The sequence below is a fragment of the Serinus canaria genome, chromosome 7 (assembly GCF_022539315.1).
Source record: "Serinus canaria isolate serCan28SL12 chromosome 7, serCan2020, whole genome shotgun sequence".
Lineage (NCBI taxonomy): Eukaryota > Metazoa > Chordata > Aves > Passeriformes > Fringillidae > Serinus > Serinus canaria.
Genome location: NC_066321.1, coordinates 6,257,711 through 6,283,898, shown reverse-complemented (window position 1 = coordinate 6,283,898; position 26,188 = coordinate 6,257,711). Strand labels below are relative to the sequence as shown.

The following is a 26,188-nucleotide window of genomic DNA, read 5'->3' as shown; positions in this document are numbered from 1 at the left end:
TCAAACCTGGCTCCACCCTCCTGTAGTTGTAGACAGCAGTAAGGTCCCCCTGAGCCCCCTTTTCGCCAGCATGAGACTCCCCCCCAGGCGCTCCTCACATGACGTGTATCAACGAGATCCCCTCTCAGCCTTCCCCTCCCTAGGCTAAACGCGGGCAGCTCCCACCACCTCGCCTGAAGGCCGGAGCCCGTTTCGCAGCGGAAAAGCGCAACGGGCGATGTCCGACTGCGAAACGACTCCGGCCCCTTCCTGAACCGCCAAGATGGCGCCGGGCTGAGGGGGGCGGTACTCGCCACCGCCCCCCGCGCGAGATCGGGGAGGGGGCGGGCGGGCGGGGCGCGTGCCGCGAGCGGCCGCCAATCAGGGGGCGACGGTGCCGGGCCGCGCGCGCAGGCGCGCGGGGGGCCGTTGGCGCGGCGGCGGCGCAGGCGCGGTGCCGGTGTCGCTGAGGGCGGCGGGTCCCGGCGGTCCCACGATGTGGTTCGGCGGCTCCGTCCCCGCCGCCATCGCCGCCGCCAAGGAGCGCAGCTCCGTCTTCGTCGTGTTCGTGGCAGGTACGGTACGTCCCGGTGCCGCCCGCTGCCCCCACCGGCAGGGCCCGGCAGCGCCTTCCCAGCTGTGTCCCGCCCGCCGCCCCTCCCGCCGAGCGGGATTTGTGCTGTGTCAGCCCCAGCCCGCGGTGTCGGTGTCCGGCCCCCGCCCGTCCGCCTTGTGGAGCGGAATCGCCCGTCCGATGTGTCGCCTTCCCTCCGTTCTGCTCTTGTGCACCGGATTCTCGCCGGTGCAGCTCTCCGGGCTGCTCGTCGTGTTTTGTTTTCTTTCCCCGTACCGACACTGCGTGTTTCATAACACTAATTGGAACCTGTAGGAATTCACATCGTCTTGTGTACGCTGCCTTTCTCTATGAAAAAAAATGTTGGGAAAGAGGAACACAGTCTTGAGCTGCGCCAGAGGAGGTTTAGGTTGGATATTGGGAGGAATTTCTTCCCAGAACGGGTGATTAGACATTGGAATGGGCAGTCCAGGAGGTGTTGAGGTCCCTGGGAGTGTTTAAGGAAAGACTGGACGTGGCACTCAGTGCCATGGTCTGGTTGACAAGGTGGTGTTTGGCCATCGGTTGGACTCGATGGTCTCAGAGGTCTTTTCCAGCACGATTGAAACGATTTGTGATATTCTGTGATTAGACAAGCTCTTTATATATTATTGAGCTTTTGTGTATCTCTGTGTGTGTTGTTTCTTAAGATTTTACTGTTGCCTTCCGTGCTTGTGGTTTGAAGATTTTCAGGCACTTCAAGAAACAGTGTGACTTAGTGTTGTTCCCTTAAGAACTATTGAACTGTGGGACTCACGTGGCTTCAAGAAGTTCACTCCAAAGGGGATGTGAACAGAAAAGTGTAGTTAAATTCCTTTGCTGACACAACTCTCCATGTACTTGGAGAACAGCATTTTCTCCTGGATAGTAAACGTACTATAGAAATCAAGGTATTGTCAGAGACAGATTGGGCTGTGTTGGAGTAAAGGACAGGGTGGAGCAGTTAATGAAGAACCTCAGCCCTTATGAAAGAGTCACATTGCACAATTTGGGAGGGACCCCATGCTGGAATAGTATGAGGAGTCCAACCCCTGAGGAGGAAGGAGCAGTGGAGACAAGGTGTGAGAAACTGACTGCAGGAAGGGTGGGGAGATTTGTTTTCTTTTCCCACGATTCTCCTCTGATTTTTTATTAGTAATAAGTTAAATAATTTTTTCACCAAGTTAAATCTGTTTTGCCTGCAAACATTACAAGTGAGTGATCTCCCCCTACCCTTACCTCTTCCCATGAGCCTTCCATTACATTCTCTCCCCTGCCCAGCTGAGGAGGGCAGTGACAGAGAGACTTTGGTGGGCCTCTGAGTAGTTTCAGCTTGATACATAAATCAGGGAGAAGTGCATGTTGTAACTTAATGTCCAGTATTTTCTATGAAACAAAAGTTCTGCACAAAATGGGGCCCATTAGATTCTGATGTTGACTAGGTGGGTGTAGGAATATGTAGATGTACAGGGAAGATACATTTCTGGTTGCAGGGATGTAACCTAGTTTTGTCATTGTATCTGCTGTGAGGATTTGTTTTGTTTGTTCTTCTGAGCCCTGGAAAAGACAGAGCGTGACTTCAGCCAGGCACATCTCTGAAATGGAAGAGTTGGAGAGTTCTGCCAACATCTGGTCCACCCTAACCACCGTGGGATCAGGGCAGCTGACCCATGGCAGAGCTGATCATGAAACTGTTCTGTTACATGTATTGGGAGAGGGAGTGGGAAGCCCAAGAACTTTCTCACTGTGTGTGGAAGCAGCTGTGTTTGAAGGATGTGGAGTGCTGGAAGAATAGTCTGGTTTTGTGTTAGCATAGATTGGGTTTGTTGTTTGGGTAGAAACACATTTCAAACTGCACAGTGATGGTAACTTTGAGCCTTTACACTGCACACTTCCTACTGGAGACAGGCATTTGAAAGCACCTGGAGAACAGGCTTTCAGCAGTGTTTGGTTCTGTACACTTCATCCAATAATATCTATGGAAAAAAATAATGAGAGAAATTGAAATCGTATCGTACCGTTGTGTAGGATAGCTATTAGGTACAGTTGACAAAAATTAGAAATTCTAATTGGACAGCTATGTCTGTCTGTGTTTGGTTTCTGCCACCATCTGCTTGTCCCTCTCTCTGCACTTCACTTACATTTTCTCTAGAAAATGAAGAAATGGATTATTCTTTCTGCTTCCAGAACATTTTCTACTCAAACAAGGAATAATGCGGCTATTTATCTTAAAAATGAGGTGGCATTTGTGATTGTAAGTGTGCATTGTTCAAGCAGATTTCTCCTTAAGTGTTTTTGCTTGCAGCCATAATCCCAGCATTTTTGAGCTCAGTGTTTAAAACCTTCATGGCACATTCTGGTGACAGCATGGTGTAAGGGTGTTAAAGATGCCGTTGAGCTCGTGGGAAGTTGCAATAAAAGGGATTACTCCATTCTCCCCAGAGAGCATGAGGTGAAGCAGGTCTGCCTTAGGAAACTGGTTTGAAATATTAAGGTGAGATGTTAGGGGTCTCTGGACACACTAAGTAAGGGGGTTTGGGGAACAGAGGAGTTACTTTGTGGCATCAAGTAATTGCAAGCAGCAGCTTCCCTGTGTTGCTGCACAGGCAGAGGATTCCTGACAGTGAAACAGGTCTGGCAATGCAGGTACCCCAGGGCATGGTGTGAAGTTGTGTCAGGGGAGGTGCAGGCTGGATATCAGGAAAAGCTTCTGTCCCCAGAGGGTGTTGGGCAGTGGAACAGCCTCCTCAGGGAAGAGTTCAGAGAGAATTTGGAAAATGCTGTCTCAAAATGTACATGGGAGGATTTTTAGGGTGTCCTTTGCAGGGCCAGGAGTTGGACTCGATCCTTGTGGGTTCCTCCCAACCCAGAATATGTTATGATTTTATGAACATCCCTGGTATTTTGTTGGTAGCTGTTCTGCAGCTGATTTTGTAGCCTACAGTTAAAAAGCCTTTGATCCTTTGAGTCACTAATCTAAAGTTGATAGTTCATTTGATACAAAACCTCCTCTGTTCTGATTGAGGTGTTGCAGATTATTTTATATCTTTCCAAAGGTTAGACATGTTCTGATCATGAAAATACCAGACCATGTATAAAAAGTGCTTTTCAGAGTGAAAAAATGAAAGGGTGTGTGTGACAGTAAAAAACTTTAAATTAAAATGTTTGTTTCTTTTTAGTAATGTTTGTAGAAACCTTCCTCCCTTTGTTCATAACTTTATTGTTTTAATAACTTTTTTACAAAAAGGGGACTTGCATACATATGCTGTTAGTTATTTGTAGCCAAGATGTATCAAGGGCACTTTGCAAGTTAAATAAGTGAAATGCTGCAGAGGAGGAAGAGATGAATGGTTTTATGTCCTGGCTTCCTGGCATTCCCAGAATGGCAATCCTCTCTTACTGAGTAGTTATGAAATGCTGGACATGGAAAAATAAATTTGGCTTATATCTCTCCTTCTGAAAGAAAAACACTTCCCTGATGACTGTGTGCTGAGGGGAATTAAGTCTTCTGACAACCTGTGATGGTTTTGAGTAAGTTCCTCATACAGGAAGTAAATTATTGCAGAAAAAGAATCTTGTCCAGTATGTGAATCACTTGAGAAATGATTGATGTTTTCACTATGTAGATTTACCTGATCAGATTTAAGAGATGAGGAAGTGTGACTGAGTTGTTTACAGATCATTCCACTAAGTGAAATAGAGTGATATTTTTGTTTGAGAAACAAGAAATCTGAGAGTTTTGGGATTTAGAATTCTAAGGCTGTTGTGCTGGCTCAGTGTTTAGCAGAATTATGAATTATGTCAAGTTCTGTTGCACTTGACCTCTTGACTTTTCTGATGTTTTTCCTGTGACCTGGCAGTTTTGATTTCAGGATATAATTACTGCTACAAACTGCAATAAATGAACCCTAACCCCTAAATGAGAAAGGGCTATCAAACCAAAAAGGTGTATGAGAATAAGCAACTGTTCAGTGGCTAGTCACAGTATTAATCAGTGCATCATGACACAGAGTTTTATAAAATGTGAGTTATCAGCATTTTCATTCAGTCATCTCGCAGGCTGTACTGTGAGCAGCCTCTGCCCTGTTTGTGTCTTTCAGTATTCTTTTTTCTCCAGCAGTTGGCTGTGTGGAAAAGTTAGTGTTAGGCAAGTATTTAGATATTTTTAGTAGTCTAATCAGATGAGCACATGTCCTTTTGAAACAGTGTGTGGTGAAGCAGCTGCCTGCCTGTGAGCATTTAGAAACAGGAGAGCAGCCCGAGCTGCTCTGGGCATAACAGCTGCATTGACCACACTTGGAAGCACTGCACTTAAAGCAAGAGGAAAGGTTCCCACGTAAAATAGCCTAAATATTTGCTTGCTTATACAGAATAATAATAATAGAGGTAAATACTTTCTTACTTGCTCCAGTAATTCCAGAGAAAAATTGAGATGTGGTTGAAAACCACTTTTCCAAAATTGTATTTTTGATACATGCCCCTGTGAGAGGCCTTGTGACCAGATAGCAGCACTTCAGTGGGAGATTCCACTTGTAACTCCTGATCTTTAACAAGTCAAAAATATTGCATGGAATGGCAGCTGGGATGAAACAAACAAGTGGTTTGTTGTTGTCACTGAATAATGGACTACTATACTTCTATACTTGTGACTCGGATTCTTCATCAAGACTGCAGTCCATTCCAAGCTGCTAGGAAGTAATACAGATTGAAGATAAAGAAATGGTGGCAGGCCAGTGTACTTGTTGAAAGATGGTTAATATTCATCAGAATCTATTTATTAACCCACACCGTCACTAAACTGGTGTTTTGGGGCATAAATGTATGATTGATCTGTTTCATCTGATTAAAATAACACCTCTGAATCTTTGGCCCCTGAACACCTTTTCAGTCTTTCTTATCCAAGTGGCTCCTCTGGGTCGCCCTGATTTTCTAGGATTTTCTAAGCCTTCTGATGCTTACATTCTTGTGGAGAACTCTCTTACACACTTTCTGTAGATAACACGTTGTTTTGCATTCCTTTATGGAGGAGGAGAGACTTGATGGACTGTTGGTTTGCCCAGTGACATTGGAGAGGCAGCACTGTCACCCTCCAATCCACTGTCACTTTTGGAAAACCATAAATGTTGGAGTCAGGAAATAAACTTCCCTTTTTGTTCTTCACCTTGGAGCAGCGGTGTGCGCCTGGTTCTTTTGTGTTCCTTAGTGACACCTCTGCATTTGTTATTCTTGTTCTGTGCTCCTCACACCTTTTCCTCCCTTTGTACTGTTGCTGTTCATGTCAGGAAATGAAATACAAAACTAAGTTATAAATAATCTGCAAATAAATGTTTCTTGGTTTGGGGACTTTTTTTTTTACACTGTCAAACTGTGAAACCTCACCTGCTGAATTATGTATTTACAGGGAGTGAAGAACATAGTTTTACCTACTAGCAGCTGATGTACTAATATATAATTAAATTTATGAGGGACAAGCAGAACATAGTTTTGACATATCAAAGTGAACCAGCTGGAGTGAATTGTCTCCAGATTATTAAAAAATAATAATTATAAAAGTGACTTAAAAATAATCCCTAGAGTGTTTTACAAAGGTAAATACAAGGATTGAAGCAAAGCTAAAATCAGGGCAGAAACAGCACTTTGTGGTGGTTTTAACTCATGTGTGTGCTGTGTCTTGTAGGTGAAGATGAACAATCTACTGAGATGGCTGCAAGGTGGGAAGATGAGAAGGTGACTGAAGCTGCATCAGATGGTTTTGTTGCTATTAAAATTGACACCAAAAGGTTTGAGCTTATTTTAATTCTGTCTCTTATACAGTCTTTCATTGATGATGATGAGAGTAAGAGGCTTTTGAAGTCCTCACCCTGATTAGGAGATAGTGTAAATACAGGGTTATAGAGCAGAAGTGAATTCAGTACTCCTGGAGTCCCTAAAGCCTGAGAAAAGGTCAAAATTTATTGTTGTGTTCTGCACATACTCATTGAGTATTTCAGACTGTTTTCCAGTACTAGTAATAGAATGCTTGAGGTTGCCCTTCTCAACTGAAAGACACAAAAATGCTATTAAAAATGCAAGTGCTAGAGGCAGTTCTTAGTTTGCCAAGTTACATAATGAATTAAAAACCTTTCATGAATTCAGAAAGATAAAAATCTGTAAAGCCACAGAGAAAATGTGTTTGCCTCCATTGTAACACATAGAATGGGGAAGCATTTAAGCTCCTGGGTAAATTACTCAGCTATTTTTGTTATGTTTGTGTTCCAGTCCATGTACACAAAGTGCACTGACATTTCCCCAAATGCTATTATTTTGAAATGCTCTATAGACATTTTATTATATTTACTACATTATTTGTGCTCAATAGACTAGATTTCTTTTTCCTGACTTGCCTTTTAGCACTGCTTTCCTAATTTTTATGTACTCAACTGCGATAACCAAGGATTGTCACCATGTCAACACTTTTGCAGAATGTTAATGATAAGATGCAATGCAAATTTGCTTTTAGTGTTCTCTCAAGTATTTAAATAGTTTTGTAGGACAGTTATTTTTATGATGAAAGACCTAATCTGAAGTTGTTGCAAAATGATTGCTACTCCTAAATTAATCTTTTCTTTTAAACAGTGAAGCCTGCCTGCAGTTTTCTCAAATTTGTATCCTTTGAGATCTGTTTAGATGCTACATTATGATTACAGATAATTGCTCTTTACAAGTTAATACCCTTCTTAAGACAAATACTTACAAGCAATGCTATTGAAAATACTTATTTTGGCACAAAACTATGCAATAAACTGTGTTTATAGATACCATCTGTGTATTCAACTAGCTGTCAGTTATTAGAGAAAGTGAGCAAATTGGGTTTTTTTTATGTTAATCCTATGTAATTCTCTAAATAGAAAATTATCTAAAGCTTTATGTAATCTAAATAACCTGTTGGTCCTACTAATCAGCATTAGAAAACAAACAAAAAATGCTTTAAGTTATGAGCTAGGGCTCAGAGGTGCAGAGGAGGGGGAACAGGCAGTGTCCTGTGTTCTGTCACATACCCAGATGTGAAGTCAGGTAAACCTCTGCCTGCCTCAAGGAGGTCACTGCTTACAGCTCATTAATTCTGGGTGATGCTGGGAATTTTAACTTGGATATCCTTCATGCTCAGAGATTTCATTACTCTCTACTTAAGATGTTGTCTGACACTAAAAATATTCTCAAATCAATGCATAATCAGTTACCTGAAAAGTTGGAGAAAAATACTTTGGCCTAAACCAGTAAAAAGGAAAGAAAAAATGCTTACCAGTTGCATGTAATGTTTGCCAGCATCTTTTTCTTTCTTCCTCCCTTGGCCCTGGCTGCTGGTGAGCAGTTGGAGATGAGAGCATTGGGCTAGAAGCTCCTGTAGGAAGTTCTGCTTTGCCCTGTAAAGTTACTCTGTGTCAACTCCTGCCTTTCGTCTCCCTTAACTGTCCTGTGCAGATCCAGTAGTGTGCGTCCCATCCAGTTTTTTTATAGGAGACAATGGAATCCCGTTGGAAGTTATTGCTGGCAGCGTTTCTGTGGAAGAGCTTGTTACCAGAATCCACAAAGTCAAACAGGTAATGCTGGCAGGCTGGATCTTCAGATGGAGCTGGTCAGGACAGTGATGGCCCTGGCCCTTAGTTTGTGCCTTTGGGAAATTACTGGTGGAAGCAGAACCAGTGCATTACTATTTCTATCCTTCCAACAATAAAATCTGCAACCTTGAGTTCAGTACACAGGTTGGAAGCACTGTGAATATGTGCTGCATTAATTTTTGTTTGGTTTAGATCACCTGTGTAAACAAACCCAGAGTAGTGGAGAGATGTGTCAAGAGCTCTTAACTGGAATGACAAAATGTGACAACTCACCTTTAAGGGGATTACTCTTCAGCTTATAACGTGGTTATGTAATATTGTTCTGTAATGTGGATTTATAGTTATATACAAGTGTAGATTGCTTAATTACTTTGATTTCAAGTGCAAGACAAAAATTACAAAAAAATATGAAATGCATGATTGTACCATACTCAACAATATGTGGTAATTCTAGTTTTGTATTTTCAATAGGGTTGATTTTTCACTAATAATTCAGTCTTGATCTTTTTAACCTGTGAAAAATATTTGCACTTTCATAGGCTACATTCTCTCTTCCCAATTTCTTAGATGCACACAGGGAAAGGGCGGCCTGTGGAAAACGGCAGTCAGGCATCTGCTCCCTGTCCCTCCTCTCAGTCTGATGGTGCTCCAGAAAGAGCAGAATCCAGAGCAGGTGACTCTGCTGAGGCTCTTATGCCTGAGACAATAGCATCTTCTGCTGGTAATGGTTAGTGTTCTTGCCACCTCAAATGCCACCTCATTTGCTTTGGAAATGGTTTTTCTTAATTAATTACATGATGGTACATAAAAGGATATATATTGAGCAGACTCACAGAGGTAAACTTGGGATATTCCAGAATGCTTTGTGCAAGTTCAGAGGGAAGGATAACTTGTCATTCTGCTTAGTTTTAAGGAGGAATCTTTGGTTTATAACTCAGTAAACTGTGTATGCTTTCCTGAAAAAGGATTAAATTAAAGAGTTTTTTTGACTTAGTAACCTGAAACCAAATTGTTGGTGTGGGGAGTCTAAGTAGCAGAACCCTGTATGAGATATCCCAGTTGCAAATTGTGGCTAGCAGTGAGCCTAATAATTGTTATGACAAGAAATGCACCTTTTCTTTTTTTTCTGCTTTCTTGTAAATCCCTTGAAGATGAAGCAAATTCAGGTCAAGCAAGCCAGGAAGCAACTAATTCTGCAGATGAGCAAGCAAATGATGCTCAGCCTGTGAATGATCTTACACTCAAAGTAGAAAGGCAAGTCTTCTTTTTTGCAGACTACTTAATATGTTGTATTTGTTTCTTAGGAGGCAGTTTTGTTGGGTTTTGGGTTGGTTTGGGGTTTTTTAACAATTACGTTTAATTACAGGATTTTGGTCCTTCATCTGTTGTCATCTGGCAAATATTTGTGGTCTTACTTTCTATTACATGTCTCTGACAATACTAGGGCTGATACCAAACCAGGTTTTTAATTAATATAATTTCTCATGTACTTTGAAAGACAGAGGTAATCTGGAAAACTCAAAGTGTTCACCTTTGATATAACTTCAATAGAGAGGATAGGTTTGCTGCAGGTTCTTGAATTAATTGAAACATTGAACTCAAAGCACTGGAAACTGGTGCAATAAAATGCCAACCTAGGTTTTGTATAGAGATGTCATCTTATTTCTTCTTGTTGATTTGATGACTGTTTGTAGTTTAGGGATATTGAAAAAGTCAATGGAATCCTATTCTGAGACCCCTGTTTTGATCAGTGAACAGTAATGACTTGAGTTTTGTTTTTTGAAGTATGGTGATCAGAAACACCTGGCTCAAAACATGATTGATTAATTATAAATTGTTTATAAATATGGGATATTGTTTATAAACTTGCTTTTAGTGAGTAATTGATACTTGAAATATCCTATCTAAAACCATAACACATGTTTAGCAAATAGGAATATTTATAATACTAAAATATTTTAAATCTTTTGTTGCTTATTTTAGTTTTCTTCCAAATATAACCAAAGTTATTACACAAGAGGTATATTTATTACTTACCACTGATAAGACAATGCAGTCAATATTTTAATATAATTATCAGTGTTCCTTTTTAAATAATGCATAATTTACCTACAGTATATTTTGCAAGGGGGAGAAAGAGGCCAAACTCTGTGTTAATTACCACTTTTGAACAGCTACCATAATTTTTCTGATTATACGACTTTTGATATTGGGTCATGCCTGCTCTTTCCCCAGACTATGTTGGGATTTTATTGGCAATCTGTATTGAGAAATTTACTTTGTTCTTTTAAGTTAATCTTTATTCTGAGGCATTTTTCTGGATAGCTGAGACAGATGCATATGCATCTATGTCAGGGCTATATATTCCTTGTGTTCCATTTTAGGAGGTGATGTGCAGAAGAAACCAGATGGCTTAAATAGCTAAAAAGAGATTGAGATTTAGTGTTTCTGTTATCACAGATCATAAATAGTATTTGCTTATTGTATATCTTCATAAGTTGGTTCAACAGTAAGAAAATGTAGGATTCTTCATTTAATGAGTGGAAAAAGGACAAAAGGAATATGTTAAAACAACTCTGAAGTGAGAAAGGAGGTGGTGAAATCACCACTGCCCTTTGCATGGATGGTGCACCCGCATGGGAATGAATCACTGCTGGTACACGAGTTATTAGCACTGTGCTACAGCTCATTTTCATGTGTTCTCCTGGGTTTGCAAATGCTTCATTAACATTTGAAAATACTGCAATAAGACTTTTAACTCTATTCTTAAATTTAGGTTAACAAAAAAGCTTGAAGAAAGACGAGAAGAGAAAAGGAAAGAAGAAGAACAGGTAACACAAAAATGTAAAACCCCTTGCAATTGCAGGTTTGGTGGGTTTTTTTAACCCTTATTTGAATACATAATAAATAATTAATTCCTTCTTACACAAACATACTTCAGTCTTTTCTCTTGCCCAAGGCAATTTTGTGGTCCAGTTTTTATATCTCTCTATTCAGAAAGAAATTAAGAAAGAAATTGAAAGAAGGAAAACTGGTAAAGAAATGTTGGAGTACAAAAGACGACAGGAAGAAGAATTGACCAAACGTATGTTGGAGGAAAGGAACAGAGAAAAGGCAGAAGAGAGAGCTGCTAGAGAGCGCATAAGGCAACAGATTGCAATGGTAAATTTTGCATTTTGAAAGAGAGTTTGCTGCTTCTCTCTCTCACAGTGTACTAAAATGATAAATTTTCTCATTTGCTGAGGCTTTGAAAGATTGTTTTTGCATTTGGATCCTGTAGCCTTGTATAGTAATGATTTTTGTGTTGGGGTTTAGTTAGCATTTCCTGTGTATAAAATGAAATTTCTGCTTTCAACTTCACAGTTCTTTTATATATGATCAAACATTTCTGTCATATTGCTTGAACCTAGTGGAGAATTATCCTATAAACGTAAAAATAATTGCAATTTAGGCATGGTGCTAAAAGAGAAGCACAGGGAGTATTTAATTGTAGAACATACACAAGAACACTGCTCTCAAAATGGTGAGGAGGATTATTTTCCAAGTTTGCATATATGTGTATGTGCATATATGGATGTAAACAGTTGATAACAACTGAAATTCTTCCTCATTATTAGGTTTTGGTATAGAACACTCAGATGTGTTTGCCTTTATCTTCCCTGGAGTGTTGAGCTTGCATGGGAAGATCATCTATTAACAACTGGTTGTGGGAAGTGACTCAGTGAGAAGTGTCATATTGGCTAATGACATGAGATTGTGCAGTTTGGCACTGAATAATTCTTTGCAGTTCTACTGTCTTTTCTCCATATGGTCTATTTGTATCTTTGCAGTTAGTTCATGAGTACAGATCATAGCTGTCTGTTTTAATGAATGTTTAGCAACAAGTTATGTTAACAGTTAAGGTTTCCCTTTGATCCTTCCACAGGATCGTGCTGAGAGGGCAGCTCGCTTTGCAAAATCGAAGGAAGAAGCAGAAGCTGCAAAAGCTGCAGCTCTTCAGGCTAAACAGGCTGAAATAGAGGCCAGAAAGGAGGCAGCTCAAAGAGAGCGAAGGTGAGTTGCTGTAGAGACATAAGTGTGTATTTTGGGGGAGAGAGATAAAGAAACTTTTTTAAGAGTTAATATATCTCCTCAGCTCTTGACAACATGTTGCAGTGTTGAGCTGTTTAAATAGTGACAGTAAAGGTAGCTGTTTACATGAATGTGATGCTCTTTGAGAGCTTTCATCTTTTTGACATTCATGATCATGAAACAGTAACCACCTTTACTGGTGTGTTATTTTAGTTAGATAAGAGCTGTTTTGTGTCTGAGCTTTGATTTAAACACCAATATAATGGAGCTTGGTGGGGTACTAGATAAGGTGAGAATGCTAAAGATTATGCCTGGACAGAATGACTTGATAATGTCAGCACTGCTGGGGAGCTTGGTGCAGATCCAGGGGCTGTGTGTGGATGGCTTGGATTCAGCAAGGCTAGGCTGGGGCCATCAGCTGCCCACTTCAGACCTCTCTCCTGCTTTGCCCAGCACTGCTAGTTTAAGAATTATCCAAACCTATGGGAACCTTACATGGAGTTGTGGAAGAGATGCATTGTGAGAGATCAGCAGGTGGTTTTCCACTGTGATTCAATTTTACAACCCTTCTGCACTGCCCTGGGCAGCATGACTGTCCCTCTCTACCACATTTCAGTACTACCAAGCTCAAGGCTCAGGAGCCTTTGTCTGTGAGTGTTCATGTCCTGACTGACCCCAATACCTGTCCCACAGTGCAATAGCCAGGATTCAGTTCCGCCTCCCCGATGGATCTTCCTTCACCAACCAGTTCCCATCTGAAGCACGGCTAGAAGAAGCCAGGCAGTTTGCTGCACAGGTAATACAGGCATTTTGTTTCTCAGCTATGTGCTGATTATGATTTGGTGAACATGAAGTAGCTGATGGTGGTGGAGTTGTCATAAACTCCTTTCCTTATGGGGTATTTGAAGGGAGTTTTAGCAGCCTTCTCCAGTGCCACCAACTGCCTTTGGATTGCTGCAGTGTGTCATTAGTAAGATATAGAGAGAAATGAACAATATTTCATCTCCTACTCAGAATATGATTGATAGTTTTATACAAAACTCTTGTTAAGGTATACTCAGCTGGCAAATATGCAGTTGTTTGAAAACGAGCATTTATAAAATGTTTTCTTTGTGCTTCACAGACGGTTGGTAACACTTACGGCAATTTTTCACTGGCGACAATGTTTCCCAGGAGGGAGTTTACCAAAGAAGATTATGGAAAGAAGTTACTGGAACTCGAGTTAGCACCCAGTGCTTCGGTAGTGCTGCTGCCCGTAGGTGTTGGGTTTTGGTGTGTTTGATTTTTCTAGCAGCAATACAGTAGCTGGATACTTGCTGTTAGTTGGCCATGATGGTATATGGCTTGAATTTGGGGATTTTCTTTGTTTTGATTACTCTAGTTTTTGTCAGGACTGATTTGGAGAGGTTTCTCTGAAGCAGATAAATGGTGGCATAGACACTTGTCTAAGGTGTAACTAAGGTTGTTCTTTTGTGTCTGCTGATGTGTGAAATACTCTGTCTACAAGAGCAGGACTTTAATACCTAACAGGTTTGCTTGGTATGTTCATGACAGGCGGGAAGACCTGCGACTTCTGTTGTTCAGGCTTCGGGCAGTGATCTGTGGAAGTTCTTGGGCACAATCCTTTACCCCCTCTTAGCGGTTTGGAGATTCATTAGCAACTTCCTGTTTACGAGCCCACCCCCCTCACAGCCCTCTGTGAGATCAGCTCATCAGCAAGACCACTCAGCTCCCTCAACATCGGGCAACATCGAGCAAAGCAGGTAAGGCAAAGCGTTTAAGGCAGCTGTTTCTCAAGCCTCTTGCTGCAGTTGCTTTAATCTTGTAGTGGGGAACTGAACTTCCAATTACACGGTAGGAAAAGCATTGTCTTGCAGTCATTTATGAATGGGAATTCAGCTGTAACTACAAAGGTGAGCTTCACTTCAGCTCTGTTTGGAAGAATACTGTTTGGAAGATAAAAATGTTAAAAATGAGAGATCAAACTGTTAGGGGAGGGTTGTTCAAGAAACAAAAGCAGACCAAGTCTGATTTTGACAGGTTTTCTATTGCCTAGAGAATGAGATCTCCCATGTACAAGGAGAGCTGCTCAGCTGTTTCTGGTGAAGAAGCCACATATTGCTTCAATGACAGGGAAAATGAGAGTCTGCCACTCTGTCTGACTGCTTAAGTGACAAATTTTCACCTGGGTATTGCTTCCCAAGGAAACAAAGGGTTGAAGAAAACTATTCTTCAGGATAAGAGAAGGATGGATGATTTGTGTTTATTGCATTTGCTGCTTCTCTTATGTAATTATTACTGAGGAAACTGTCAAACCTCACTGTTCTTTGTGCCCTAGGCAAGCAGTCAGGAAACGAGTAGTGGAAAAGCGGGGGGAAGACTTCAAAAAAGAAGGCAAAATATATAGACTGAGGACTCAAGATGATGGAGAAGATGAAAACAATACTTGGAATGGAAATTCTACACAACAAATGTAGTTTTGAGTAACTGCAGTTACTATCTGGCTGCTTTTTTTTTTCCTTCTCATATTTGATCTAAGTCAACTAAAGCTTCTGGACAAGTGGGGCTTACTTTACACTGACTGAATTACTTAATTCTTATTCCTGGTGGATTATGGAATAAAGTCACCTATGTCAGAAAAATCAAGTGGGTGTAGGTGAAATCTAATAAAAAGACTGAAAATCTCCATCAGCTTTCCTAAATATTGCCCTATGCCATGGAAAGGCACTTTTTAATCTATAAATATTCTGCTACATAAATTTAAGGGCCAGATATATTCATATAAAGGTCATGGTAGACAATGACTGATTAAAATGAGGATTTCAGAAGCACTATAAGTAGCAAATCAGGTAACTAATTTATGTTTAACTTTTTTCTTGCTTCTGCAACTGCAAGCAAAACCTTGTAGTTTTTAATTCCCTAAGCACTCAATAAAGTATTTTCCAGAAAACATGACTATCTTGTGAAGTTCCTCTGATGTGCTGGTATCACAAGGGAAGCAAGCAGGATCATGCACTGAAATTTAAAATACAGCAGACAAACATTTTGTTCCAGTTTAAATGACCTTACTGTACATGAAATGAAGGAAAAGGGGTGAAAATCCAATCTGTACAGTAGCTGCAGTATAACAGTTTGCACCAGGAGAGACACTAATTTGTCTTAAAATTCTCAGAAGCAGGAGAACTTCCAGGGGTCCTTTCAGAACTGTCGATGATGAAGCAAGGACAGATGCCAGCTGATGTTCAGAATCTTTATATTCAGGTAGGAACAACCAATTTTACTTTGGTCTTTAAGAAATCATATCAGTAATGCCCATGGACAAAATAGACAGTCAACACAGAAAAATAATTTTCTTCCCCCTTTTCAAATTGGGACGCAAACAACAAAATGCTGGGGAGCCATGTCTGAGGCAAGACAGAAAGCTGCAATACTGCAAGCAGTAGTTCATTTTCCTGGTGGTACAGACTTTTTTTAAGAATAAACAAACATTCTATGAAGTGGAAATATTACAGTTTACTACTAGTTCCATGTGTGACTGTTTATGGGATCTTTTGGATGATTTTCCGTATTTGTATGCAAAAAGAGCCAAGCCCATTGCTCCAACTATAGAAAGAGCAAAAAGCACATAGAGTGCTATTTCTGCACCTTGGGATGTCAAATCCAATCCCAAAAAGCGCACGCTGTCAGCTGCTCCTGGAGTGGGGACTGTTGGTGTCACTGAATGGGAAAACAAGGAGAAAAGTGTTAGTGCAGAGCCTGTTCCATGCAGGTGTGGGAACTGCTGCTCCCTGCCTCCACCAGGCTTTTAACTCTGCTCTTCAGTACTCTGGGGTTCAGGGAGGATACAATTCTAGCTCATAGTAAAGGCACAGCTGAGGCTGACAGTGCAATTCCTGATGGGACAGGTGAGTGTTCTTATTCCCAAACACCCACACTAACACTGGTTGCTTTTCATTGTACTACTTCAGTGGAGAAGACACAAATGACAAAAGAATCAATATTTCCAAAGCCTTACCCAAAACAAGGATTTGTATAAAGCATTCACATTTTTTTCTAAACAATCTTGTGGGAATATTGCATGTGTGTGGTTTGGAAAACATCTTGGGCAGTTCTGTTGGAATGAAGTCTAATGGAGTAACTTTTGCTACATTCTTAAGACAAGCATGTGTTGAGGTGCTCTTGCACAAGATTTGGTTGTTAGTCTGGTTTTGCATAAGAAAGTGACATTGACTGGAATCTTTAAAAAGAAATATTGCAGATAATGGTGGTGTCTCTAAAACGTTAGGATTATGGAACTCTTTTGGGATTACGATTAGATGCAAACACACAAGCACAATTTCTGCTGTGTCACTTACCTTCTGGCTCCTGTTCCAGACAGGGATGTGGGCCTGTGGCTGGGTCTGGAAAGCCATTGCAGTTTATGATCTGTGAGTAATACTTGGCTGAGGCCCTGGGGTGCCGTGGCAAGGCTGGGTCTGAGAAATTCACATAGTAGAGCCCAAACTTCTCCTCATAACCTACTGCCCACTCGAGGTTGTCCATCAGCGTCCACGCAGTGTAGCCCCGTAGGTTGACACCATCAAGCACAACAGCTGCAGGCAGGAGCAGAGAGAAGAGAAAACAGGTCAGTGGTCACCCCTCGGCCAGCCAGGGCAGGGAGGTGCTCCAGAGCATCCACACGTGGCACACAGGGAGGTTATTGCCAACAAGCAAGTTCACTCAGCACCAGGACTGGGCACTGCTTTTCTCTGCTCCAAAAATCAAAGCTTTTGTGCAAGAAACAAAGGTTTAGAAATAGAGAAGAAAACCCACTAAAATGCAACCATTGCCTAAACAAGTGTTTGTGGGGCCTTTACACGGCAGTAAATGCCTGAACACCTAGCTGCTCCCAATACATCAGAAAAGCAAACTGAAAAAGCCCTTTCCTGAAGTTGTTTGACCACTGCTGTAACTGAAACCAGTTTGGGAGTTGGGTTTTAACTGTTGTTTTTTAAAAATATGCAGTTTTTAGACACAACTGTAGTCAGACTAGAAGGAGTTTATCAGGTAAAAGTAGCTTTCTCACCACGTGCAGAGCAAACCAAGGAATCTGCAGGATACCCCACTAAACCCAGGGTTTGTTCTCTTCCTTTAGATCATCTTTCCCTGCACATTTGTGAGTATCCATGAGCAGTTTTTGGTAAACCCAAAGGCTTTTGGAAGTGGATTCAGTAAGCCCATGTAACTGTGTGACTTGCAACTGTGTTAGCAGTGGTTTTCAGCTCTTTACAAATTGCTTTATACACATCAGTCTTGTGGCAAAGCCAGTGCTGCTCTCCAGAGCTTTGGATGACCAGATGTCTATATTCACTCTTACCTTTCAGTGCCTCGTTAATGTAAGTCCGATAGTAATGCATTCTCCAAGTGTCATTGAATTTAAAGGCTCCCCTTTCTGAGACTCCATTTTCAGTCACATAAATGGGAGGGTTGTTGTACTCTTCCTTTATCCACCTGAGGATCTTCCTGAACCCAAAGGGTGTCACCTTCAGCCAGAGGGAACCAGAGCCCAGCCAGCTGCGGTCGGTCACTGTGGCCACGCCCCTGTGGAGGAGGACGCTGCTCAGGGCCAGTCCCACCTGCCAGGCAGCTCCGTGCCCAGGGCTAAGATGCTGCTGGTGCTCACAAGCCTAAAAAAACACTTCTCGTGTTTTGATTTACAATTACACTCTGTGCAAATCAGCCGCTGTTGCTGATGATGTGATGTGGGTTCCAAATCTTTGCATACTACAATGCCATTTCTACTTTTCAAGGCATAATGTAGTGCTTGAGCGCACAAAATTGCCCTTTACATTACATGCAGGAATGTAATGAGCCCGCTGTCCTAGAGGGTTAAACTATAAGGGGCTGGGATGTACCAGCAAAGTAAAGTTATTTCCAATTTCATCTATTCCCTGTGGAAACATTTTGGAAAGGAGACAATTTCACATGTGGTCCCACCATTACCTGAATTCTCATTAGAAAAATAAGTAAGTTCCTACTCTTTACTTTTTGAGGTTGAGAAATAAAATTAGTGTCTAAATAAAAAATCCTGACTTAATCTATACTTAACCATGAAGTGATTTAGCTATTTAGGCTTTGAACTTACATTTATCCAATACAGTGAGGGACCTAAACCTGTTTAATAGCAAATGGATCAGTGTGCATAAACCAGAAGATAACACCTCACAGTTTAAGCTGCAGATTGGAGGCAGGAAATATGATAAATACTGCTTATCACCTCATGTCTGTAAGAAAAAGGCTCATGCTGGGCTTTTATGACAGCAGCACCTCAGGTACTGTTTGGTTATCCTTAGTATTGTTTTATAACAGCATATAATAAACATAATATAATAAATATACTATAATATAATATAATTATAATATAATATAATTATCCCTAGTATTGTTTTATAACAGCTTAAAACACCTATCTCAGCTTTATGTGCTATATAAATTTACTTGTCAGTTAACCCAGGCTCCAGGTGTGCAGATTTTACTTGACCAATAATTTCCATTCATCTCTTACCTATCAGAGTCATATGACTTAACACCCTTAGGATAGTTTAGGTTGTATGTTAAAACTGTGGTATAATGATTCAGACCAAAGTAGTCATATGTGCCTTTAATTCTTTGTTTTTCACTCTCAGTAAATTCTGGAAGTCTGCAAGAGAAAACAAAAAATACACTTTGCACACACTCCATGGGTAATGCTGGGATCCCTGGGACTAGCCCCACAAGCACAAGGAGAGAAACTGGGAACTGAAAGGGAAAATAAGAAATGTAACTGAGAGGGACCAATGAGTTCAGTACACAGTTTTAAGAAAAGTTAAACAAATTTACTACAGGCATCAGGTAAAGTACTGTGGCTAATGCAGCACAGTTACTGTGTCACTGAGCTGACAATTTATTACCCCAAATATATATTAGTCAATTTAGTTTGCAAGAGAGGTAAAGTCAGGGAATAGATAAAGCACCCCTGCCTAGATTAGAACTAAATGATCTTTAAGGTCCCTTCCAACACAAACCATACTGTGATTCTCTGAAAATATACACGAGAATTTTTCTGTGAGGATAGTTAGCTTTTTTACAGTAACATTGGAATAGAATCATTGAAATGTATCATTTCTATAAGAAAAGCATGATTCAGCACAGCCAGTGAAACAAAAGCAGGTGTGTGCCTGGCCTCTTACCGGGATTTGCTCAGGCCCTGGGCCAGACTTCGTTCCTGAATCCTTCTTTTCATCACTTCACTATAATCACCATTTTTGAAAATGGGGTGAGCAAACCAACCTAGAAAAAACTAAACCAGGAGATTAGGGAGGATAAATCATACACAAAAACTTGGGATTTAGCCATTCCTCTGTCATGTGCTGCTTTATAGGTGATACTTGAATTTACAACAGGCACACGGAGATACAAAGGGATGCCCATATAACAGCAGTAAATTTATAAGCTTTTGTCACTGCAGCCATATTTTGTCTCATTTCTATGGCATTCTTGATCAGCCCCCATAAGACGGGGATACATTTCCTTGCAGTGATGCTTCTGCCTCACCATTTTATGTCAGTAAGATGCTGACCTGGGTTCTGGGCACGTCCAGCACCCAAAGAAGGGGTGTCACCTGGAGCAGCTGGGAGAGCTGTGACCAGGGGTCTCTGTACCTGCATGAACCGTCTGGCAGCTTCAATGTCCTCCTGGTTGTGTGGGTTGCGTGGTTCTGCCCAGTCAGAGTTGATGGTGATGGAGATGAGCCCTCCCTGCCTGGCCCTGAAGGTCTCGTTGTAGAGGTGCCAGACCTCGGCGTGTGCCTTGATCAGGTTGTGCCCCACCACGTAGGGAGCGCGCCCTGGCCGAACCGAGACGCCTGCAGGGACAGAGACAGCATGGGCAGTGGAGCAGCACTTCCCAGCCCTCTCACGGCTCCATCCCAGGTTAACACAACCCCAGGGTACCCACAGCTGTCCCTGGAAAAGGAATGAATGTGCAACACCTGGTGCCCCAAGCCCAGCCCTGGGCTGGAATCAGTGCTAGGCAGAGGCAGCTGAAGGAGCAGCTGCCATGGGAAGGCTGTGGAAGGAGAACCCTGCATTGCCCCCTCCTCCCTCTGGAGTGGGACCTTGACTGCCAGCCCTGATGCAGGCTGCTGTTGCCAGTTTGGAAAGAAGAAAGCTGTGTGTTCAGGTTGTCTCACATCCCCTCCTCTTGGTTCTACCGTGCTGCTGAGCCCTAAATCTTCTTCTACCTTTCAGCCCTAAATCTTCTCCACAGTCCCTGGAGTTGGTCTGGAAATAAGGTCTGCTCCAGGCAGCAAGTGTAATCCTGACTTGGAGGTGACAGGCAGAGTAAAAGAAGTTCCTGTTCAGCACACCACAGCAATCTAAACCCCATCTATCCACAGCACACCAGTTTCCTTGTTCTACCTTTGCAAGCCCCAAGGAACTGCTCTGCTGCAGCATAAAACAGTTGTGCTGACAGCGCCACGAGGGCTCTGAGGCTATGCCCAGCAGTCTTACCTGGAGCAGCTGTGCCAACGCCATAGCCAAGATAGGCAGTGTTGTAGGGTTCATTGAGGGTTATCCAAAATTTCACTTTATCCCCTAGCCTCTGGAAAAGGACCTCAGCATATTCCTTAAACCTCTGAACAATAGTATCATTCTCCCACCCACCAACGTCCTGCAGTGCCTGTGGGAGGTCCCAGTGATAGAGAGTTACCTGTGGGGAAAGACAGGAGGACAAAGGACTCAACCAGCCACTCTCATAGTAACTCAGATTCATTTATCACCACAAATAAACTGTGCTTTGATCTGCAGTTACCTGTTCCTACCGCAGTGATCACTCATGCATGCAATAAAATACATTTTTGCCAGTTTCTTTAGGGACTGCCTAATGGTGAAGATGAAGCTTTTACCAAAAACCACCTTGTGACAGCCAGAACTCATCAGTGAAGAACTGCTGCACCTGCACTGACTCTCAGCTGAAATACAATCCACTAGAACACCTGTCTGGGCTGGTACAGGGGTATGAGGAGACCTCAAAGTCACTCAACAGTGTTGAAAGAGCTGATTGATGCAGGGCTGAGGTCACCAGCTATTGTATGTGACAAATAACACTGACCGGTGGAGCTTCCTGACTCCAGGGAAAAGAATAAAGCCATCACTAAGAAAGGCAAGAAGGAAGATTCTGGGAACTACATTAGTCAGTCTCACCTCAGTGTCTGAAAGATCCCTACATAGATTCCCTGTGGAATCTATTTCCAAGGTAAAGGGACAAGAAGGCAATTGGAAACAGCCAACAATAAGTTTACTGTGGCCTTTCTGGGTAGTAATTTCAACACATCCCTACATTCCAAGTTCATTTGCTTATGCAATACCCCATGTTTCTTCACAAAATGAAATGAAAAACCATGAAAAACAATTTCTGTGGGGAGGAGGGTATGGATGGAAACACAGACATTGCTCTGAGCATCAAATTTGGGGTTTGGTATTTTTTAGTAACCTGAAAGTTATTGGGTGTAGTTACCTGAGGCATAATGTTGGCTGCCAGAAGGGCATCAATCAGCCTTTCATAGTAGTTCAGTCCCTTTTCATTGATGTACCTGGTGGTCCCATCTGGGAGAACACGGGACCAGGAGATTGAAAAGCGATAGTGAGACACCTTGAGGCTTTTCAGCATTTCCACATCCTCCTCAATCCTGTGGTAGCTGTCGCAAGCTACATCTCCAGTTGCATCCTTGCCGATTCTCAAGGGAGTGTGGGAATATTTGTCCCAAATGCTAAGCCCCTTCCCATCAGCTCTCCATCCTCCCTCAATCTGTAATTGAAAATGCGGGAAGAATTATTAGCAATGCCAAATTTAGGTCTCAGCCTAGCAAAGAATTCAGCCTGTTATTCTTTGTGGTGCCACACAATCAATTAACTGTCCACAGATACTTCAGGAGTCCATCTCAGTTTCCTAACCTGGTAAGCTGCAGTTGCCACACTCCACGAGAAGTTCTTTGGAAACTCTCCATATAAAAATTCATCTTCCTTGGGCAGTGGGATGCCATTATTGCGGATGATTTCAGCATAGTACACAGCAGAGCGCTTCGGCGTCCTCGGCCTGTTGGGGTTGTCAAAATCAATCTGGTGCAATCCAAATCTGGGATCATAACCATCCACCCATTCAAAGTTATCCATCAGAGACCAAGCGTTGTATCCTTTCAGATTAACACCATCTACCTTGTAAGCTGAAAGACCAGAGAAAAACCAGGAGCATCAGTGGCATAATCACACATTAAATGAACCCTAAGGAATTCACATGCAAGCACATACAGGCTCCTAGTATAGGAGCTGCTTCATACAGGTGGCACTGGTCAACTAAGATCACTGAGAGAATCTTCACAGCTTGAGGAAACAAAGTGCCACCATGCAAAGGAGATCATAAAATCAAACACTATGTTTATAATGTGTTCAGACTATTTAAAGACTGATATCAACCACTTTTAAAAAGGACTCTTCAGAGGAGTTAAGTAATCAGAAATCTAGAGAGGAGACACACAACACCAACAAAACAAAAGCAAATTCTGGTACCTTTTAAAGCTTCATCAATGTATGTTTTGTAGTAAAATATCCTGGCATTGTCATCAATATCCGATTTGGCCTTTTTCCCCACGCCATTCTCAATGATATATATTGGGGGGTTTCCATATTCCTCTTTGATCCAGTTCAGTACCCTCCTCAGTCCCCAGGCCACAGGCCGATGGTCAGAGAGAGCTGAGGAAGGCCAGGAGCTGTCAACTGTTACTGAAACTTCCTGGTCATACTCATAAGAGAAGGGCCTCAGACGTGTTGTTGAATGGCTTACAATTTTGGCGGAGTATGTGTTGAAGCAGAAGACGTCTGCCGTGCCCCGGATGTATTCGCGCTCCTCCGCTGTGAAAACCGGCAGGCGCGACGACGGCAGGTTCTGGAGCTCGCTCCTGTTCCCAACTTTCCACTTCATGACCTCAGGGTAGTCCCCATTTTTGAAAATGGGGTGTGTGAACCAACCCACCAAAAACTGCAGGTACCTGTCAGCAGCTTCAATGTCCCTGGGGTCGCTTGGTGTCTTTGGCTCAGCCCAGCTAATGAAGGGACACAGGGCAATGACCCCTCCCTGACTCGCTCTGTATTTGTCATCGTAGGTGTGGTAGACCCTGGCATGAGCTTTCAGTAAGATGTGGGCAACCCTGTAGGGAGCACTGCCAGGCTCCTTGACATTGGGTGGGAACAACCCATTGCCGTAGCCCAGCCGGGAAATGACGTTGGGTTCATTGATGGTAATCCAGAACTTCACCCTGTCCCCAAAGGTCTGGAAACAGAAGTCTGCAAAGCTGTCAAACAGGTCAATCAGCTCATTGCTCTCCCAGCCACCGATGTCCTGGAGAGCTTGTGGTAGGTCCCAGTGGTAGAGAGTGACAATTGGAGTGATGTTGTTTGCAATCAGTCCATCAATGAGACGGTTGTAGTATGCAACTCCATAGCTGTTGATTGAGTTGTTCCTTCCAGTGGGGAAAATTCGAGGCCAGGACAGGGAGAAGCGATAGTTCTTTACCCCTAAGGCTCTCAGCATGTAAATATCTTCCTCCACCTTGTTGTAGCTATCACAAGCTATATCTCCAGTATCGTTATTGTTTACATTCCCTGGGACATGAGTAAAGTTATCCCAAATGCTGGGTCCTTTGCCATCAGCATCCCAACCTCCCTCTATCTGGTGGGCAGAGGAAGACACACCCCACGTAAAATCCTCTGGGAATGTCCCATAAAAATACATGTCTCTTTCAAAGGCAGTCTGGGATGAAAACTTCTGCCAGACAACCTTTGCCTTGGAGGGAACTTCTGATGCTGGTAAACTTGGCAGCTTTGATGGCACAGGTCGGTCAAACACCACTGGTGTAGATCTGCTCAAGGCTTGGGAGGGAAAACCATTTTTTCTAATAACACTGGAATAGAAGTAAGCAGATGCCTTGGGAGTCCTTGGTCTGTTGCTGTCTTCAAAGTTCACATGATGCAGCCCAAATTTTAGGCTGTATCCTGCTGGGCCTTCAAAGCCATCAAGCAGGGATCGAGCAATGAAGGACCGGACATCAACAGCATCCAGTTTCACCGCTGCCACAGAAACAAAACACTATTAATTACCCACCTGAATATTTCCTGAACACAGCTCAGCACTACAGAAGCACCACAGCCAAGAATAGGTGTGACAAGCCAAGCACTTGCAAATGGTTTTAAAGGCTAAAACAACTTCCTAAACAATTAGGAGTATCTGGTAGGAAAAGCAGTCAGCATGGTAATAGGGGCTGGTGAAATGCTTAGTAATAGAAAGGTGTGAGAAAAGAAGTATTTGTCAAGAGGTGTCCTGAGTACAGGACACTGGTATCCCTTCCCCTGTGTTCTTGTTTTCAAGCAGATTTCATCAATTTACGTGTATGGTTCACTTTTAGATTTAACACTGTAATTAAACTGAAACATTACAGATATTTAGCACTTGCCTATATTCCCTGAGCACAGGAGAGCTTCTTTTAGCTGAACTGTGTACCCAATACCAGCACAGGCAAATCCAGCATCCCTCCTCACACTGCTTACAAAAAAGCACTAAATCTCTCTTATTCAAAAAAAGTTCACTCCCATGTGCAGTCCATCCTCTTTACTTCTGCTGAGGCATAACAGCAACATTAAATTCTGTTTTCTGTAGCTCTTTCAGCACTTCTAGCACTACGTTGATATCTAGGTCAAGCAGATCAAATGCTGTACACACTGATCACCAATATATTTAATAGAGCATATTTAATGTTTTCCTGACAGTATTGTTTAGTCTATCTAGAGAGCACCAGTCAAATCTCTATTTGAAATCTCAGCTCTCTATGTCCAGAACTTGCCACTAACACTATTTTTATGTCAAAAGATACACATCTTGCAAAGACACAAGCATAACTTGAACATTCTACAAGCATAACCTAAACATTCTCAAAATGATTGATGTAGGAATTTTAGAAAGATATTTCCAGTCTGAAGTGGTTACTGGCATGTAGGTCTGATTAACTGGTAAAGGCAGTTTATGCCCCAGTTTATGAGAGGTCTACAGGCAAAAGCCTGCAGGCCAGTTATCTCCAGGAGAACTGGAGTGTATGAACAGTGTCCTCACAGATGCACTGACCTTAGGGTCCAGGCTACATTAATCCATATAAAAAAAGTGCATTCCAATATCTAAAGAGAATGGAGAGCTCCATATTTGGACACCAGACAGGCTTAAGAGTATAAAGTCACACTCATTACCTACACAACAGGAGGCTCACTGGGCTCACTGTGCAAGTGGTGATGTTTTAAAGTTAACCACCATGGAAGGTCTAGAGTAACCACTTGCCATGTAAAAAAAAAAAAAAAAAAGTAATTTGATTTTTCCATACCTTTCAGGGCCTCATCGATGTACTGGCGGAAGTAATCCACTCGCAGAGTGTCATTGAGTAGATCTCCAGTGTCTCCTGTAGGCACACCATTCCCTGCTATGTATATTGGGATCTTTGACCCTGTGTATTCCTGGGATACAAACTTCAGCAGCCTTCTTAATCCCCAAGGGACCACATGGATCCAAGAAGAGGCAGCCTGTGGCCAGGAAGGATCTACATGCAAGGAGAAGTTCCCAATGCTCTCGTAGCCTGGTGTGCACATCCTGACAGTCCCAGCACTGACCAGGCGGGAAGTGTAATGGGAAAGGCCAAAGAAATCTGCAGTCCCTTTCACCAAGGACTTCTCCTCCTCTGTAAACACAGGCAGCTGTGCAACTGTCGTGGAGCACTGCTGGTTCACGTCCTGGATCTGAGCCTTCAGCATATCTGGGTAATCACCATTAACAAATATGGGGTGAGCAAACCAGCCAAGCATGAACTGCAGGTACCTCTCAGATGCCCTTATGT

The 26,188-nt window shown here is 42.3% G+C and overlaps 2 protein-coding genes across 2 annotated transcripts; one reads left to right on the top strand and one right to left on the bottom strand.

Moving 5' to 3' along the window:
- Positions 1-389: 389 nt before the first annotated feature.
- UBXN4 (UBX domain protein 4) lies at positions 390-15,195 on the top strand. The gene is given in 14 exon segments (XM_050976895.1): positions 390-554; positions 6,249-6,351; positions 7,187-7,215; positions 8,033-8,151; positions 8,737-8,896; positions 9,321-9,423; positions 10,946-11,000; positions 11,167-11,331; positions 12,095-12,222; positions 12,934-13,036; positions 13,364-13,495; positions 13,795-13,956; positions 13,958-14,015; positions 14,584-15,195. Coding segments are annotated over 14 exon segments (1,530 nt in total). The 5' UTR covers positions 390-475; the 3' UTR covers positions 14,718-15,195.
- A 624-nt stretch (positions 15,196-15,819) lies between these two features.
- Positions 15,820-26,139, bottom strand: LOC103814626 (lactase/phlorizin hydrolase). Its single transcript, XM_050976886.1, has 10 exons — positions 25,682-26,139; positions 22,827-24,383; positions 22,215-22,483; positions 21,778-22,068; positions 20,772-20,970; positions 19,920-20,122; positions 19,449-19,558; positions 18,785-18,919; positions 17,597-17,820; positions 15,820-16,832 (listed from the first exon to the last, which is right to left on the bottom strand). The coding sequence occupies exons 1-10, from the start codon at positions 26,103-26,105 to the stop codon at positions 16,588-16,590; spliced, it is 3,657 nt and encodes a 1,218-aa protein (XP_050832843.1). The 5' UTR covers positions 26,106-26,139; the 3' UTR covers positions 15,820-16,587.
- Between the last annotated feature and the right edge of the window lie 49 nt (positions 26,140-26,188).